The following is a 16,068-nucleotide window of genomic DNA, read 5'->3' on the forward strand; positions in this document are numbered from 1 at the left end:
GATCCCCTGACCCGGGAGCGTTCATAAATAAATCAGCATATGAGAGAATGAGGAGAGGTAGAGGAGGAGGAGGAGGAAGATGGCTGTTGCTCAACTGGTGTCAGGCATCCATCTGTGACTCCTCTGAATGGAAAATGAATGTGTGAAAGTCAGTGATAATAATCTGATAAGGTCTGTGCAGTGTCATCCAAGTGGCTATCTCTTGAATGCAGAGTGCTTTTGTTGCGTTGGTGAAAAAAGAGAGCAGATTTTTTTTTTTTTTTATTCTCTGGCATTCAGAGCTGAGACCGGAGGGGAAAACTACCATCAGGCAATTTGTAAAAGCCAGACCGGTGGCGTCATTGCCTCCTCTGTAGTACGCGCCACACCACGACTCTCCTGCTGCATTTATTCACAGCCTCCTCTCAAGTTGCTCTGTGTCTTACCGCACATTGAAGTGAAAGCAAACCTATTCGCCCAAGATTTGTGATCATAACACAATGCGTGTTTGTTCGGTTTATGTTATTCTGGCACATGGATTAGGAGGTTTTGCGCAAGGAGCGTCACAGACAAACACTCGTCGCTGGACTGATGGTGTTGTGAAAGACAAGGTATCGTATCGCGCGCTCCCCCCCAGCCACTTTTTTAGTACAGTGTCTCCAATTTTACGCCGGGGAGGAATCCTCTCCTCTGTCACAGATGTTGCAAGAGAGCATTTTCTTCCCGCAACTTAGTGCGCAGCTCCAATGCTGCGAGAGGGACACGCGCTCTGGCGTACTTTCGCGGGCAGACCACGTCCAGATAATCTCCGTTTACATTGGCCTATACTCTTCAAGATATCCAAGAGTTCCCGTTGTGTCGGCTGTGCGTCACCCATGCCTGATTAGACTTGTAGTCTGACGTCGCTGAGCACCATTCAAGCAAAACACCACATACAACGTTGGAAATCAAAATTGATATTCAAAAAAGAATCCGGAGTGACGAAAACCAGAACCCAAAGACGCGGATCAACAAGTTGCCTCCAGTGCGTAACTTCGACCAAACATAATCCGCGACGCACGTGATCGACAAATCACTCCCTCTGCAAATATTTCTCATCTGTCAAGAGGAATAAGCCCCCGGCTGTCAGCGGAGACACATCTCGTCCGGTTATACGGTGAGAATCAGAAGCTGACCGGCTCCATGCCTCGCTGCGTCTCCAGATGCTCGGCTGGCCACCACATGGTAACTTTGCGCACACAGCACACCGGGAAGAGGACATACGGAGAAGGGATCTGAATGAATGGGACTGAGATTTATTCGCATTTCTCTTCTCGCCTCCCCCAGACTGTTGTATGCGTTGTATATCCTGCCGGTTGAGGGTGTCTCACGTTATCAGCAGATATCGATTCGGCGGTGGATAGATCCATCTCTGGAATAGGGAGCAGCAAATGTCGAAGAAACGGAAAAGTCCTGACGACCAGGACTTTGAGGAATCTCCCCCTGCAGGATGCAGCGACCAAGGTAGGAGTCATGGTCAGAAATGACAGTGAGAGTTGAACTTCTGCCAGAGTGCAAGAGACATGTGATAAAGTGATGAATTCCTTTATCTTTTGATATTTCTACAGAGCATTTCTGAGTAGGAACCAAAGGTTTATTGCAAAGTAAAAGGCTCCTTGTCAAACCTTTAGGATGCAAAGTCACCACAGCAGCTGAGTTAAAGGAACACTTCAACCCACAAATAATCATTTGTATGTCAATTACTCACCCAGTGTTGCTTTGACTTTAGGAAGAACACTTTATTTTCGCATGACCCCACAGGGAACAAAGAATCCAGTAACAGAGACATTTCTTGATTAATTAAAGTGAATTGGAGTCATTTTGATTAACAGCAGAACTATATCAAAACATCTGTTCACAAACTCACACACAACCTACGCAGTAAAATCCAAGTCTCATTTATTCACTCATATGCTCAGTACTACCCAAACACATGCATTTTCACTAAAACTTTACTATTTAGAACACTTCCAAATAAACAGTCACTCTCAGAGTGACCATCTTTGGGGAAAAATTTATACTCTCAGTTACGTCCTCTCTCAGATTTCCTTGGGAAAGGGGGATTAGATTTTCCAAACAATCAGCAGAGACCAACGTACTTGCTTGAATCTAACATCATTTTAAGTCCATACTGAGTAGAGCCATGCCAGCATACCTGTTAGCCAGGATTTTAGGAGTGGAGTGGAAAAAAGTGAAACAAACGACGTCTGTGGGTGATATTTTGATGGCATGTACATTTCAGACCAGCTTCGATAGCAGCGTCTACCTTGTCTATAGCGCTCAGCATTCCCGTTATTACTACTCATTTGGTTTGGGCTCACAGCTGGAGAGCGTCAGTCCCGCCCATGTCCTCCCATGGCCCTCATTGGATATTTTTTTACTTTAACTGAGAAGCCACTGTTTCATGTCACAGTGTTAGATTAATTATTGAATTATGAAAATTATTGTGTGCACAGGTTTTTTTCAAACACAGGTAAACCAGGTAAAAATAGGCGAGCGACTGTGATCCCACTGCCAGTAGCAGACCAGTGTACAGGGCACTGCAGCCATGCAGCAGACGAGTCTGCCTTTCTGTGTGTGTGAGGGTCGTATGTCTGTTTGACGTCACAGGCAGGAGTACATGTTAACAGTGGAGAGCAGTAGGAGCAGAGATTTGTGAAAACTTTACAGTGGTTATTTGTCTTTATATATCTCTTACTTATTTAGCCCTGCTTTCAAACTCAGTGCAGACGTATTTGGATTAATGTTTGAGTGCTGCTTAGGAGGGGATGGATGGTAATTGGTGGCAATGTGTTATTGCATCTCGCTGGTTAAAGAGGTGAAATTAGCACATTCACCTGGGTGTTGTGTTCTCATCAATGGCGATCAGAGCACATTTCCAAGCCGGATGTTAGCAGGTGTTAGCGTTTTTTTGTGCGGTGGGAATGAGGTTTTGGTAAACTTGAACTTGGTGGAGCAATCAGAGTAAAAGGTTTGGACCCAGGCAAATTTTGGATTCTGTATTCACTGTGGAGGCATGTGAGAAAAACAAAGTTTTCTTCACAAATTCAGCATAACACAGGGTGAGTTATTGATATACAAATGATCACTTTTGTGGTGATGTATTCTTTTAACTCAACAAATCCACACAGTATTAAACCTGTACAGAGACATGATCATGTTGCCATATAATCACGTCGGCACTAAAATAAGTATTTTTATCCCTTGAGAACAATCTTGTGTGCTGCAGATTGCTGCAGATTACTTTTTATAATCTCTCAACCATCCTCAGTGGAGTCACATTTATGTGACAGCAGGTTTGGTTGCAGAACAGACTTTCATTTTCAGATGCCGAGGGGAGAGTAGGAAGTGTGGCATTCGAGTTGTAGAGGCTGAGTGAACTCAGCTCGGTTGGGAGGTTGGCTGTCACCACTCAGGCAAAGAAGGACCTGTTGTTTCAGAAACTGCATTATACACATATGAAGTACTAGGTGGCTCACCTAGATTACAAATTCCAGTCCAGTTGTTAGGTTGGGGGGGGGCTGATTCAGTGATATGCAATGTGTGAGTTCAGATGGAGAATGACTGCCGGATATACTATCATGGTATCCCTGGTGTGCACCCAGGGGCCAGGCATGCTAATGGGCCATTTTATGTGCACAGAGGAAAATAAAAGTAAACTGTTTCAAAATGTGGTGGATACAAATAGCAACTCAGCAGCACAGAACAGTTACTTTACCTGCATTTCCACTGAACTAAAGAAAATAACATGTTTTATCTTTTAATAGAAGATAATGATAATAAACTGTACATTATTAATAGTGACATAGTTTATTCAGAATGATAAATGAATACTAAATAACTTTAAATATAATGTGAATGAATAGCTGCTGTTTGTAAAGTACTGAAAATCAATAGTCAAGTAAAAGTACAATTACTTCAATAAAAACTGATTCGAATAAAAGTGAACATTACAATTTAAGAAACCCACTCAAGTTACAGTTAAAAAAAGGACCTGGTTAATAAGTCAGTCAAAGTTTAAGTTACTTTCCATTATAAGTTACTTTACATAGTGCAAAATAATGAAAAAAAATGCAGTTGTTGATAACCTTAAAAAAAAGGAACGTTGGTACCGAGAGAGTGATAAAAGAGAGAGAAAAAGAAGCATTTAAAGATCTTGAATTAGGATCGGGATTGGAGACAAGAAGAAGGCCATTTTTTCAGGAGCTGACTACAAAAATATGAGAAAATAGTTAAAATCTCATATTGTTGTTAGATTGCGCTCATATATGTCTAGGAGACATAGGCTGGACAAAAAAGAGATCTTAGTATGAATTTTCCTGTCCTCTTGGTAGTTGTAACTCATGTACATAACTTGCAATGTGTTGCTACTTACCCCTTGAGACAATGGACACAGACAATGGACAACTGACAAAACACTTTTTTTTTGTCTCTGTTTTTTTTTTTCTTTTGCATCTCTTTGTAGTGGTGGAAGTATTCAGATCTTTACTTAATTAAACATACTAATACCACACTGTAAAACTAATTTGTTACAATCAGAAGTCCTGCATTGAAAGTATTACTCAAAGAAAAAGTGAGTATAATCAAAAACGAATACTTAAAGTATAAAAATAAAAGTACCAAAAAATATCCAGAAAAATCTAATAAAAACAATTCAAAATAAATCAGAAAATGAGAAAAATGTTCGTCAGAAGTTGATTAATGGACTAAATGTTTCAGTTGATCTTGTGTAACATCATTTTTTATAAAACTTTCTTATGCTTAATATGCAAAAATCCTAGGTTGTACAGTAAAGTTGTCGGATAAATGTAGTGCAATAAAAAGTACAGTATTTTCCCCTGAAATGTGTTAGAGTAGAAGCATAAAGTACTGTAAAAAGAATAGACCCAAGTAAAGTACAAGTACCTCAAATAGTACATTACTTGAATAAATGTACTTCGTTACATTTCACTACTGGTTGTTTTGTGTCTCTTTTTGGTAATTTTGCATCTTTTTGGTTGTCTGACTGACTTTTCAACAAGAAATGTCAAAAGTCACTTCATGCCAAGACTCTAGTCCCGGGGCATTGACCATGTAGCCGGATGGCCTCTTCAGTAATCCATCCATGGTTCGAACACGCCAGCTACCTTCTGACTTGGGTGGTTCACCAGTGAAGGGGCATGTGCCACCCCTGGCCATCCCTCTGGCTCAGCCACTGATTTCTTCTTGTTGATTGATGTGGATCCTGCATTGCATAGATGAGGGTTATTTTGCATCAGGAAAGCTCAACATCAGGCACAAAATGAGGCCACTATACACACCAACTGTAACAATCTGTGTTGTTAAAGGTCATGTCCCTTTGGGATTAAACACCCGGAGCCATGTGGAAGTCTTAATCCAGTCATGGGGATGATCACAGTGATTTAGTATAAAAAATAAATGTGGGCAGATTCTTGCTTGATCATCAAAGGGTAAACAAAAGCCAGTAAACAAAAATCAGCCCTGTTCTTAGGGATATTATGCTTTACCTTCCTCATAATGCCTGTGATCTATGATCTGTGCCAATGAAAACACTGGTTCAACTCATCCTTTAGTCTGAAATTCAAGCATTCCTCTTTTTCAAGAGGCAGCTTTTGAAATACCTCAATCAGCAGCGTGGCTGCTATTATGCTGGCAAACACGCGACATGAGTTGTAAGTTCAAGGCCAAGAACAGCAGCACCTTCAAGCAGAGAGCCGTGGCTGCTTGTATGAAGTGCTGTAGCAATGGAAACAGCTTTTACGAGGAATATTCAAGTTTAAAGCTACATTTGTCACATTTAGACTTGAAAAATACTTTAACCTACTTAAGAATTTATACATAATTTCACCCCGTTTGCCTTTTAACCTTTATATCTTTTTTAAGGCTAAATCACAATAATCTTTTCCAAAATGTACTGAATTTACTTGTTTTTTTGCCATATGACACCTTTGAAATCTGACCCCTGAAAGGATCAGTTCATTACCAAAAAAAAAAACTCCCATATTTTCTCATTAACCTCTTGTAAAACCAAGGCATGCAGGTGGTTAGGCTATTCTCATGCACTGTTCGTATACCTACACCTATGTTGTTCGTATATACCTACAAAAAGTAATACACCAGAATTGGTAGTAATTTTTATTTTTAGTAATTTGTGTATGACCCATGAAATCGTGAAAGCTATGATCAACAGACTGTGAAAATAATGGATGTAGCCATGATGTCACTCATTGGACTACCATTTTGAAGCCTCGACCTTTCGGGCGTCACCATCTTGTTTTTTTAGGCCCAGTAGTAACCATATTTTGACAATAGGGTGGAGCTGTGGTAGAGCAAGGGGTGAATCTGAATGAGAAGCCAAAAAAAACTATTGACAGACAGCTTGTCACTCAATACAGCACCACCCTTAAATATGTAAACTTTAAGCCTTAATAAAATGTCAACTGGTGAGTTTTTGAAAAATGTAATTCCCCATACAGTTGCCATGAATATTGCAATTAGCTAGAGAGCCCAAAACGGTATTTTCTACCAGGCTGTAAACATGTTTATTTCTGCTTTAAAGTTTGGCATTTTAACATGGCGGTCTATGTGGACTGACTGGCGTCTGGAGTCAGCCTTAAGTGGACATTTTAAGAACTGCAGTTTTTGGCACTTATGTATTGGCTTCATTTTTCAGTCTCAAAGGTAACCGCTTGGCAATCAATGACGAATGTGCTGACGGGTGTAAAAAAGAAGTACTATAAAGAGTAAAAGTGTGTGTAGATAGATTGGGGTATTGGATGGGTCAAACAAAGTCACAGTTTTCCCCCAGGAGAAGTGTGTTTGTGTCCCATGTGAAGCTAAGTGAACTTTGAGTTATTTTAATACAGGCTATGTTGTCACATTGTCACGTTACGTTAAGTACATAACTTTACATTAAATACATGACGATGCCCAACCTTGTTTCTTTTCCTAAACCTAACCTATCTAACTTTTTTCTTAAACCTAACCAGTAGGGATGCTAATTTGTTAGGAATTTTTGTAAGATATCACATGACGCAGTGTGTGAGGATATGTTGAGAGGGTTATGCTTTTACGTGACCAATGTAAGAGAGGTGGATCGAATTTAGTGGTAGTTTGTTGTGCTCATTGAAAAATTATAACTTGTACTAGCAACATGCCTTTCCAGAACCAGGGTCCAGAGAGTAGTAGTTTTCATAAGAACTAGTTTTCTTGTAGATTATCTTAAAAAAACATGTATTCTAGTAAGAGATTATTTAATTTTTCAACACTATGGGCACCACAAACAAAATTTCATTTACTGCAGAAAGATCACAATCAGATATCTCTAAACCCGGACAAATAAAATTACATTTATCTGGAGGTCATTTTTTTGTAACTTGAGTGAACTTAGACCTCAATATAAACTTGTCTATGCAGTGCAGGTCTTACAGTAAACATTATGGCTTCCTAGGGCTTGCAGACTTGTTTGTTTGCACTGAAGACGTGACCTGTTTGCATCATGGTCTTTGGCTCTGTATCGTTTTGGGCCCACGCCCAAATGCGAGTTTCCCTTGGCAAACACGGAAGGAGAGCCGGGCGCTTCCTTCCCCAACTGTGCCTGGCATCTGTGACTACTTAGGGGGTACACACCCACTGAACCCCTCCCACTCGAAATTCTGCATGCTCTGATGCAGGATGGCAGCACTATAGTGTACAGTACACTGTCAAAGCAAATGGAATAAAATAAATTTTAAACTAGATTTAAATTCACCAGTAGACTCAGTAAACACTGAGTGATTTATGAAGGAGCCAAAGGATATATTGTAACATCTTACTGTAAAATCAGGCAGGAGGTCATATTTTGCTTTAAACAGAACCACCTAAAATGAGAGGAAACCGTTTGTTGGCACAAGTGTTTGTCCAAACTAAACAGCTGCTCTTACAAAAAGCAGACAAATACAGTAAAGCCATGGTGTATTTGTGCATCATAAACAGAATCTGAAAACTAGCAGCAGTCTCTATGGTGCTGCCACTGTCGCTGCTCCATTCACTGTCGTCTCTGAGGGCTCAAACTCGTATTTTCTCATGGAGATCGTTTTTGTTCGCTCAGATATCCACGATGAGGCCAGGAGGGGAGGTGTAGAAACCGGGGCATTCAGATTCATATCAGGACCACAAAGCGTTTTTTGTTTAGCCCTCTTGGTGAGCGGCCTGGACCTGTCGATTACAGGGCCACTCCTGGGTGTCCCCTTCAGTCCCCCACCCACCAGCCGCCACCACAGCTGGTCAGCAGCCTTCAGCTGTGCAAATGACCAGCTCTCTTCCATTACGGTTAGATAGGAGTGCAAACCTATAGGTGTATTGCTAATTGGAATATTTTTTCCCTGACTGTCCCTGATAAGGTGTCAATGTGAGAAAGTTGAGCTGTTAAAAGCATTAACCCTCTGAAACCTGATAATTCTCTGTACGAGTGATCCCTCTCACATTGTAAATCTCATATGATCCACTGTAAAAAAAAAAAAAAAAAAAACAAAAAACACTAAAAAAAAATATATATATATATATATATATATATAGATTAGTGTAGCGCCAAGATTTTTTCTATCATTGGTTATGTTATACACGTGTTATTACACGGCTTTTTGACTGGTCAATGATAGCATTCTGCAGTCTGTTTTTTCTGAATAGCAGACAGATGAACAAAAGACCATTGCTACTTACACAGTTCTGATCATAGAAGCTTAGCAGAGGCCGTAAAATAAATACTGAAAAAATGAAATAATTTTTAAACCAGTATTTTGTGTCAAATGATTGATTTCTTTAGTAAGTAGCTGACTAATAAGCAGGATAATTTCGCAAACTGCTGGACCAATCAGCCTCACATTTTGTGTACACGTTAACATATGCTCTAGGACCTCCCATGGTTACAGTGTTTCACAGTTGTTGAAAAACCTGTTTTATGGGCTGTTTTCTACCTTCATAGACTTTCGGCTCTTAACTGACTGGAAGGGGCTGTAAGGCTCCTGGTAATCTGCTCAACTGAAACCAATGAGCCTTACCATCTGTTGCAGGAGACATTTTGGCCTTTGTTGTGGATCAATAAACTGACATCCATAGCAAAATTGCATTTCATTTTGAACTGGGGCATCTGCAGAGTAATTCCATACGTTATGATCCTCGAAAGTTTGGCATAATACGAGATGAATTCCCCGTTTTTGTTGTCTTCACTGCCATCTTGACGGTGAGGGAGCCATAAGGGTCGGTTCCGCAACAGCTGTGTCAAGGTTTCCGTCTGTCTGTCTGGTTTTTGTCTGTTAGTTGTGTTTATTGTCGTTATTTCCTGCTTTGTTGTGCTGTAGCCTACAGACAAAGTTAATGGCATTAAAAGTCCAGTTATGAATACATTCATACTCATAATTACATTGTACATATTTCTGGATAGTTCCTGTCGGTAGGAAAACTCAATTTAATGCGCCATGGCTCTATCAAAAAAAGTCAAGGTGTATATTTTTATTAGTTTCTGTTATGTTTTTGAATTAGACTGTGGTGTGTCTGCTGAAATTACCAGAATTGTCTAGAGTGGAAATGACCAGCACTGACGGCCACCTGGCAGAGATCTGCACTCTACTGAATGCATGTTTCTAGTTCATCCTATAGAATAGGATGGTATATAATAGGTTTTATATGAGGGTCAAAATAAATAAAACGTTCATGAAATAGGTCAAGTATAGCAGTGAAAATGGCAAAAGTACTCATCAATATACGCATGACGTTATTAATGGGCCAATAAAAGCAGCTGAATTTTAAAAAAAAAGTTCATAGGTTGGGTGGCATGATAAAAATTCAGCCTCATTCCCACTGCACAAAGAACTCGCTAATACCCGCTAACATCTGGCTTTTTAATGCAACGGGAATGCTTACAATCGGCATTCACACCCAGGTTAAATGATTCTGCAGTAGACATGGGTGAACGCTGTAATTTCAGCTCTTTAACTGGCGAGATGCAATGACGCGCCGTCACTAATGACTGCTGGTGTTTTGTTTTCCTTTATCAGACCCTTTAAAGCAAATAGTTTCCAGATATCCTCTCCACTGTAACAGTGATGTTGCTCCCACTTCGCTGACAATACGTCAAGGAGAACATTACAAAATGGCCTCTGCTCACGGGAACAAAAAGGCCCTGTTCCTGTGAGACAGAGGATCAGCGTGGTCAAGCCCAGTTAGAGTTCGCCTTTCACTCTGATTTTAGACTGTTGAGAGAGCAGTTCCAGATCTTGCAGATCACTCTGTCCCCCCAGATTAAACTGAGGCGCAGCACGGCGTCATACACCGACGTTGCTTTCCAGCGGTGCACCGTGTGTGTCTTTAGCTTGGCTTTGTGCTCACGTTGCTGAAAGACTGTGGAAGTGCAGCAGGGCTGTTTGCCGCTCTCGTGACGCCACAGAGCACTTAGTGCGTAAACCACATGCAACCTCACACACATTCAAACACTCACACATCCTCATGAATATCCTTATCCATGTCCTTCTCTGGAGACATCACCGAGCAGCAGCTTCAGCCTTTGAGGGCCGCAGCTGCAGGCCGTTTGGAACGGACTCAACTTGTACAAGAATACCACTCAGTGGTCTCGATATGTATTACAGGTGACAGTATGTCACAAAAAGATTTGCGTATGGAAAGAACGGAAATTTTTTCATTTCTACGTATTTGTTTTTTTTAGATATTTATACCACATGTTGACCTTTGACCTTTCTGTGATTTGCCAGTGGTTATTGGATATTTCCACCTGTGAACACAGAGACAGACACACAGACACTAGGTGGGGCTAAAGTATAAAGATAAAACGCAGGGAGCGGTGGCAGAGAAATTCACTTCGGAGTTGGCAGTAACTCTGGATTAACATATGTCTTCATCATTGTTTGCAGACTTGGTAATGACTACTGAAAGGTTTTACAAATCAAATGATTTATGTGATCCTCTAATGTCAAAAGAGTCTTCAATGGCACCGGTTTTTTTTGTGAACTAGCAGAAGACAAAAAAAGAAAAATAATTCCAGTCTTGTGTGGAATCATTGTTACATTACCCTGATTTTATTTGTTTTTAACCTTTATAGTTTCAATTTGACTGCAGAGCTGAATATGGTTAATTCTGCTTGTTACAAGTTTAAATGAACACTCGTATTTTATAACAATGTAAGTCAGGAGAAATACATACAATAGTTTCAAATTAATGTGTGAGTAAGGGACAAGGCAAGAGTGTGTGTGCATGCGTAAGTGTGTTTAGTTCATGAATGGTGTCCATGTGTTATCAGTAAACAGGCAGACCTGACGTCTGGCTGCTCGGCCGTCTCGGCCTGTTCTGATGTCTGCTGTGCGGAGAGACTGACAGGCCTGTACGTCAGCACCCATATTTCTCACCTATGATTCATACTGACTTTGTTTGGCTTCTGATGAGGGCTGCAGGCAGCCGGCTACCACTCGTCCCCCCAGCCACTCCCCAAATTCTTTGACCTCAAAATGCAGCGCTGCTTCTCTCTCTCGCTCTCTGTTTTTCAAAGCATTTCTTTTCAAAGGCACAAAATTGATTTATATCAACTCATACAAATTAACGATAAAGTCAGCTACATTTTATTGAATCTGTTTCATTGTTGCATCAGTCACTGCAGGATTTTTTCCCCGATGTGGCTTCTGTTAACACTGAATTCAACCAGAATAAAAGATAATTTGATTAATTATTATTTTACATGAAAAATATGATGCACATTGTTATAACAATGCCAAAAGGGTTTGCTAATTAGATATTTGTTGAAAAAAATTAATTGTACTTGCCACATCTGGCACCCATTTTTCCTAGATGAAAAAATATTGAAATATAATTCTCAGTTATAATTCTTTTTCTTTGTTCTCAGCACATAAGGCAAGATTTGGGCCTAATCAAACAAACTCAAAAATGCTGTAAGCTGTGTTGTGTTGAGATAATTTCCTCTTGGTGTGTCTACGTGTAATGCTTGCACAAGGAGCAGAGTCAAACAGTCAGTCAGCAGCACCTCACTGTATACACACTATACAGCGTCACAAGAAACGCACTCTGACAGGCTGTGTGACATCACTCAGCTGTAAGTAATGATACCACTGTGTGTTTGGTGGTTAAAAGGCTTACATTTAACCAGGACGCTGTCGGCTCATCAGCACGAGCAGAGGGGTAGCATCGTGTATAGAGAGGGTGTTTGCCTTTTGTAAAGCCAGTGCGAACTCAGCCTTGTGTTTGTGTGTGTGTGTGTGTGTGTGTATAAGTTAGAGATGAGCATGATATTTTGATGCAGCAGTGGAAGATTTCAGATCTGTTACTGAAATAGAAGTACTAATACTGCAGTTCAAAAAAAAATTATGTTACAAGCAAAAGTCCTGTATTTAAAATATCAGTCAAGTATTAAATTCAGCATTTACTTAACGTACAAAAAATAAAAGTACTCATCATGCAGAACGGCTCAACTCAGAAAAAAATGTATTATTGGATTATAAGTATTGATACATTTATATGTAAGTGTCTACTGTTGCAGCTGGTTAAGTTGGACAATATATACATAACAATAGACTATAATGTATTAGTTTTTATTTTGTAATAACAATTTAATTCTGCAAAGTAATCTTGTTACTAAAACTGTCAGTTGAATGTCGTTGAGTAAAAACTAAATTATTTTCCTCCACACTGTTGCGGAGTAGAAATATAAAGTAGCAGTAGCACTAGCACCTCAAAACTGTACTCACATACAGTACTTGAGTACATACATATAGTGACACTTTACCACTGGTTTATGGGGGAACTGATGAGGTCATGGCTCATGTCTCCTGCTTGCATCGTCACCTATAGCTGCAGCTGCTGCTCTCATTGTTCTAACAGCGTGAGGGGCATACATGCACGGACACACACACACACACACACACACACACACACACACACACACACACACACACACACACACACACACACACAAAAGCCCCAAATCTTTGTTGATAAAAATCATCACACAAGCAGACTTGTGGTGGAAAGCAAAAGTCTCGGATAATAAAAAAGAAATTATCAAATCATGAGCTTAAACAACACAATTAGTGTTTTTATTCCTTTTTTGTTCAGGGCAATGTTTGCAGCTGTATGCGTGTGTTATCTTTCTTTTTTAATACACGTGTGTGCTCACATGATCACACAATGTGGACATCTGAGGAGACACTTTGACCTCCTGAGTTGCATGCAGTTTTATGAGATTGCACAGTGAAGCGTTGCACATGGCCTAGTGACGTCAGCAAAGCGAATGAGCACTGTTCGTTTTTGTTATGTTTCATTTTTTTTCTTTCCCCTCCACAGAACCTCTGACCACATGCTCACCATCATAGTCATCCTCTAGAATTACGGATGTGATAATCTGGGTCAGGAGTGGTGCCAACAGAAAACACTGCCCGCTAATCTGCATAACCAGGATTTATGTGTGTGAGAGATGAGTATGTGTGTGTGTGTGTTTTGTCAGAGAAAAAAATGTTAAAACACTTTTTGTTTATAAATTCTTCCTGAGTCTGTAAAATATATAATTCTATTTGCTCAACACTAGATTTGTTATTATTGTCATTTTTATTTTAGATTTTTTTTTTACCAACAAATGAAAGAAAGAAAAATCCCATATTAATCAGTTAATTTTAAAATGTACCCCAGAGCCAGTCTTTAGAAATACTCTTTAATGCTATAATAATACATCCTTAATAGAACACACAATAGAACTCTATGTCAGCTGCTTTATTAGCAATGCATCCTTCAATTCTGACACAAGATAACCATTTGGTTCCTCTGGAAATATTGTCACTTGCATCAGCCAGGCTTTATGCTGCATTTACTTAAATACATAAACATTAGCTTGATGGTGAACAGCTTGATGTTATATAAGGTGCAAAAAATAATGTAATACTGTTGCTATATGAGAAATGCAGAATGCAAAATATTCCTTAATTTCTGCACTGTATTTTTTTTCAGAGATGTATGGTTAATTTGAAGGGAATAAATTACACGTCTGCTGCTGCGCTAATTCAAATGTGAATGGTGCGTGTATGTGTAAATGCTCATAAATTACATCCAACCTTGTGTGTGTGTGTGTGTGAGAGAGAGAGAGAGAGAGAGAGACAGACGTTCAGGCAGGCATAATTTGTGCCAGTTCTGTGACGTAGAGGACATGAGGCCCAGGCGGGTGCTGTGAGTGGCAGTAACAGCATCTCCTGCCTGAGCCTTCCCCATCTCTGACTTCATTGGCTCTAGCTCTGACGCAGATACACGCACCAACCCCCTCCCTCCCCCTGCACACTTCTTTCATCACGTTTTTTTTCACCCATTTAAATGTTGTTTTTTTTTATTCATGTGCTTTCTGCAGTTCCCTCCACTGCAGCGCTCCACACAGCTCCAAATCACATATCTGCTCCACCTGTCCATTGTGCGCTCTCTAAACAGGCTTTCTCTGTTTTCTCTCATGCATTTTTAGAAACCTTATCAACGTTTCTTTCATTTATTTCTTGCCATATTACCCACGTTAATCCTCTTTCCTTTTGAATTTAATTGTGTTGAGCGAGGTTTGAATCACAGCGAGCCACTGAGAGCATTAGAGGTGTTATACGCTCACATTAAATTTGTCAGCATGTGGCACATGAGCCAAAGACGGTTTCCACTGTTTCAGTCAACTGCTGCATTTAAACTGTTGACATGTGCAATGAAATATGTTCATCATGGATCACAGTCAACAACAACAATCATTAAATGAACAAGATATTATTAAAAATATATTTTAAATATTTTATAGAGTTATTTGAAGGGACTTTTAAAATTATGGAGCATTGGAGAGAGTACATTAAATTAAATCTGTCTCAGCTGTAATGTTTCTGTTGACAAATTAAGTAATAAACTAAAACCGCATGATCTAAAACTAAAAGTTTTATCGGAGGTTTTCTTCTGGTGCTACAAAGTACAGCAGTGATCCTGTAACAAATGCATCATTTTATCAGTCTGGTATTATTTTCTTTTTTCCACCCTTTTACATCAAATATGTCTTGTTCTACTCAGTTTATTCTCAAAACACACATAAAAAAACGGTTTAACACCACAATTATAAAGCACACATATGATAGGTAAAATGTTCTGAGTTGAGATATCAGGATTTTTAGTAATATTGCACATATATGACATAAATGTATTTTTGAATGGTCAGCCTTTTATATTAATGCATGGTAATACTGTGCATTTTTATTTTTACACCACATCTTTAATATTATTTACCTATTTTTTGACGTTCTCCTGAATGTAGAATGGGTATTTCTCTTTGTAGTAGTACAGCTAAAGAAAACTATGGTTTATTAAAATACTTTCTTTTTTTTTTTTTTTTAGCTCTGGTCATACAATCTTATTGAACTGTAGCCCAATCCCCAAGTTAAATGCTATGATCTGAGTAAAAAGTCCCATTGTGCAACAGTCAGTTAACTAAACTGATATAGAAGAGAAACAAGGTGACCAGGAACATTCAGTTTTACCTTCAAATAAGTGGATTGCATAATCCTTGTCTGTCTAAAACCTGTGCAGTTGTCTAACTGCTTGTCTCTTGTCCTGTCAGACTTTGCCATGGACCTTGGTCTTATAGCAATTACTTTTGTGTGGACAATATTGTCTTAATTAATAGTATTGATAGCCAGCTTTTCAAAGCTGCATGAGGGCCAAGACCAACCAGTGTCATCATTAACCAAGTTCATTTACCAAGGATAATGCTTGATTTAGCTTCTGTTTTTTTTAAGTTAAAAAAAATGAAACCTGAGTTAAGTTACATATGGGCATGTGGTAATTTTACAAATGAAGTATTTGCTGTTATTTTTTCCTTGTGCTTGGCTGACGAAAACATTGCCGCTTTGTGGGGTCTGACTATCAATTCACCAGAAAATTGTCAGATCTGAGTTAATCACCATTACTGTCTCTAACTCTGGTATACACGTATGGCCTTCACCAAATTGTGTAATCCACCTAGTCATTACAATAAGGGTGCATGTTGGCTGC

At 39.4% G+C, this 16,068-nt stretch overlaps 1 protein-coding gene across 4 annotated transcripts in view; it reads left to right on the plus strand.

Moving 5' to 3' along the window:
* Window positions 1–249: 249 nt before the first annotated feature.
* Window positions 250–16,068, plus strand: part of pde10a (phosphodiesterase 10A) — a 67,762-nt gene continuing 51,943 nt past the window's right edge. For 2 of the 4 annotated variants that reach the window (XM_042502375.1, XM_042502376.1), the window contains exon 1: window positions 252–1,482. In XM_042502375.1, coding sequence (XP_042358309.1) covers window positions 1,410–1,482 — 73 coding nt within the window. In that variant the 5' untranslated portion in view covers window positions 252–1,409. Of the gene's footprint in view, window positions 1,483–16,068 lie in introns of all 4 variants that reach the window. The other 2 variants (XM_042502377.1, XR_006106580.1) reach the window with 2 other exon arrangements.

Source organism: Plectropomus leopardus, chromosome 15, assembly GCF_008729295.1.
Source record: "Plectropomus leopardus isolate mb chromosome 15, YSFRI_Pleo_2.0, whole genome shotgun sequence".
In the NCBI taxonomy this organism is placed as follows: domain Eukaryota; kingdom Metazoa; phylum Chordata; class Actinopteri; order Perciformes; family Serranidae; genus Plectropomus; species Plectropomus leopardus.